This window comes from Drosophila albomicans, unplaced genomic scaffold, assembly GCF_009650485.2.
Source record: "Drosophila albomicans strain 15112-1751.03 unplaced genomic scaffold, ASM965048v2 utg000063l_pilon, whole genome shotgun sequence".
In the NCBI taxonomy this organism is placed as follows: domain Eukaryota; kingdom Metazoa; phylum Arthropoda; class Insecta; order Diptera; family Drosophilidae; genus Drosophila; species Drosophila albomicans.
This window is the reverse complement of record NW_026263488.1, coordinates 33527-35410: the sequence shown is the minus strand read 5'-3', so window position 1 is coordinate 35410 and position 1884 is coordinate 33527. Positions and strand designations below refer to the sequence as shown.

The 1884-nt window shown below is 41.0% G+C and overlaps 1 protein-coding gene across 1 annotated transcript; it reads right to left on the bottom strand.

Moving 5' to 3' along the window:
• Window positions 1-508: 508 nt before the first annotated feature.
• Window positions 509-1544, bottom strand: LOC127566248 (prostatic spermine-binding protein-like). The gene is made up of 2 exons (XM_052008268.1): window positions 1107-1544; window positions 509-637 (listed from the first exon to the last, which is right to left on the bottom strand). The coding sequence occupies exons 1-2, from the start codon at window positions 1542-1544 to the stop codon at window positions 509-511; spliced, it is 567 nt and encodes a 188-aa protein (XP_051864228.1).
• Between the last annotated feature and the right edge of the window lie 340 nt (window positions 1545-1884).

Genomic DNA, 1884 nt, shown 5'->3' with positions numbered 1-1884 from the left:
CATAAGTTTAATCCTTAATTATTATTGTATTTAGTTTATTGATTAATTAAATTATTTAAATATATTCGTCGCGGTCGTCGTTAGCACGTCTTGCTTTTCTCGTCGTCGTCACAAAAAGGTATACTCTCAGCATATTCTATCGACTTCCTTCTCAATCGATACTCCTTTCTTCATATCATCGATACTCCTTTCTTCATATCATCGGTAGGGGATAGATTGGCGTTGCCAGACCCATTCCCACAACTCGGCCTTCCTCTCATGCATTCGCCTCGAATGCGTCTTTGTTGCAGTCGTCACCTGGAACCCATGGTTTCATGAATTCCGCACATGTGGTAGTTTGTCTCGGTCCCTCATAGAACACCGCATCTTTGGTTACATCATAGGTATCATTCGGTTTTGATTTCGCCACACGGTACGGGCCAAAATATTTAGCTTTTAATTTAAGCCCACCTCCTAGTTGAGTGCTTTTTATAGCTACAAGGTCATTGAATTTGTAAGTTGTAGCTGGCTATCGTCGAAGATTGTAGGAGCGCTTATTCTGATCTTGAATAGTCGCGATCTGCTGTTTGGCCTGCATTCGGAGCTCGTCTCTGTTGTCGTTAAACATTGTCGTCGATAAGTTTGTGTAGAAGTCCGCCTTTCATAAAGTAATTATTATGAGAGCTTCTATCTCGTAGAACGTCAATAATGGCCTTCAACTCGTCGTCCTGCACTTGGATGGTTTTTAGTCTGCTATATATACGGTATCGTCGGTATTCATAAATTTTATGGATGCATCGCAATCGCTTATGAGCTTAAAGTGCTTGCCCAGAAGATAAACACGGAGCTTTCTCAATGCTACTACCACTGCCAAAAATTCTAATTCGTAGCTCGTGAGACGTCGTTCAGCATCTGAAGTTTTTTTGCTTATGGAGTATACTGGGTGTACACTTCCATCATCAGGTAATTTCTGGAGCAGGACAGCACCAAATCCATCAATCGATGCGTCCGTGTGCAATTCGGTTTCTTGTTTTGGATTGAATATTTTTAGGACAGTCTTCATTGTTATTAGTGATTTTCAAACTGTTAATCGCACTCAGCGCTCTATCGTCAATATTTTTTATCACCATTTTCGACGTCATCGACTTCATCATCATTTTCTCATCGTCATCGTCTTCATCATCATTATTTTCATCATATTCGTCATCATTATCTTCATCATCGTCTTCATTATTATTGTCATCGTCATCGTTATTGTCGTCATCGTTATTGTCGTCATCGTTATCGTCATTGTCCTCAATTTCTTCATCGCCATCGTCAATATTTTTATCACCATTTTCGACGTCATCGACTTCGTCATCATTTTCTTCATCGTCCTCGTGTTCATCATTGTTATCTTCTTCGTCATCGTTTTCATCATCGTCGTCGTTATTATCGTCATCGTCTTTCATTACAGTTATCGTCGCCGTTCTCGTCATTTTCATCATCGTCATTGTTATTATCGTCGTCATCTTCATCGTGGTCGTCCTCGTCATTATTATCTTCATCATCCTCATCGCCCTCATTGTTATCGTTATTGGAGTTATTACACTCACTCTTTATCTTTGTCGTCATATTTTTCCTTTGCGTCACTCCACTGTTCTTTTTTTATTTGTATTTTTTGAATAATCATCGGCTGGCAAAAATCCTCTGCTGAACCCTCCCCGAGGGTGCTGGCTGGGTAGGATCTGTATTACCTCATTGTCAACGGGTAGCAGATCTCTACTATACGTCGATATTTCAGGAACTGCAGATCCTAGCTGAGGACTCTGTTCCTTATCTTTCGGGCATCTGCCTGAAGATAAGTAGCAGAATCCATGGTACGAGGTGTCTGGCGGTCAGACTGAAAACGCTATGGGGGGCTCC

What these genes read in the sequence shown, in the direction of transcription:
- LOC127566248 (XM_052008268.1), bottom strand. Translation starts at nt 1,544, where the DNA reads ATGAGGGCGATGAGGATGATGAAGATAATAATGACGAGGACGACCACG. An exon ending in AGTCGATGACGTCGAAAATG is followed by an intron (nt 638 to 1,106) that starts GTGATAAAAAAT and finishes ACTTTATGAAAG; the next exon opens with GCGGACTTCTACACAAACTT.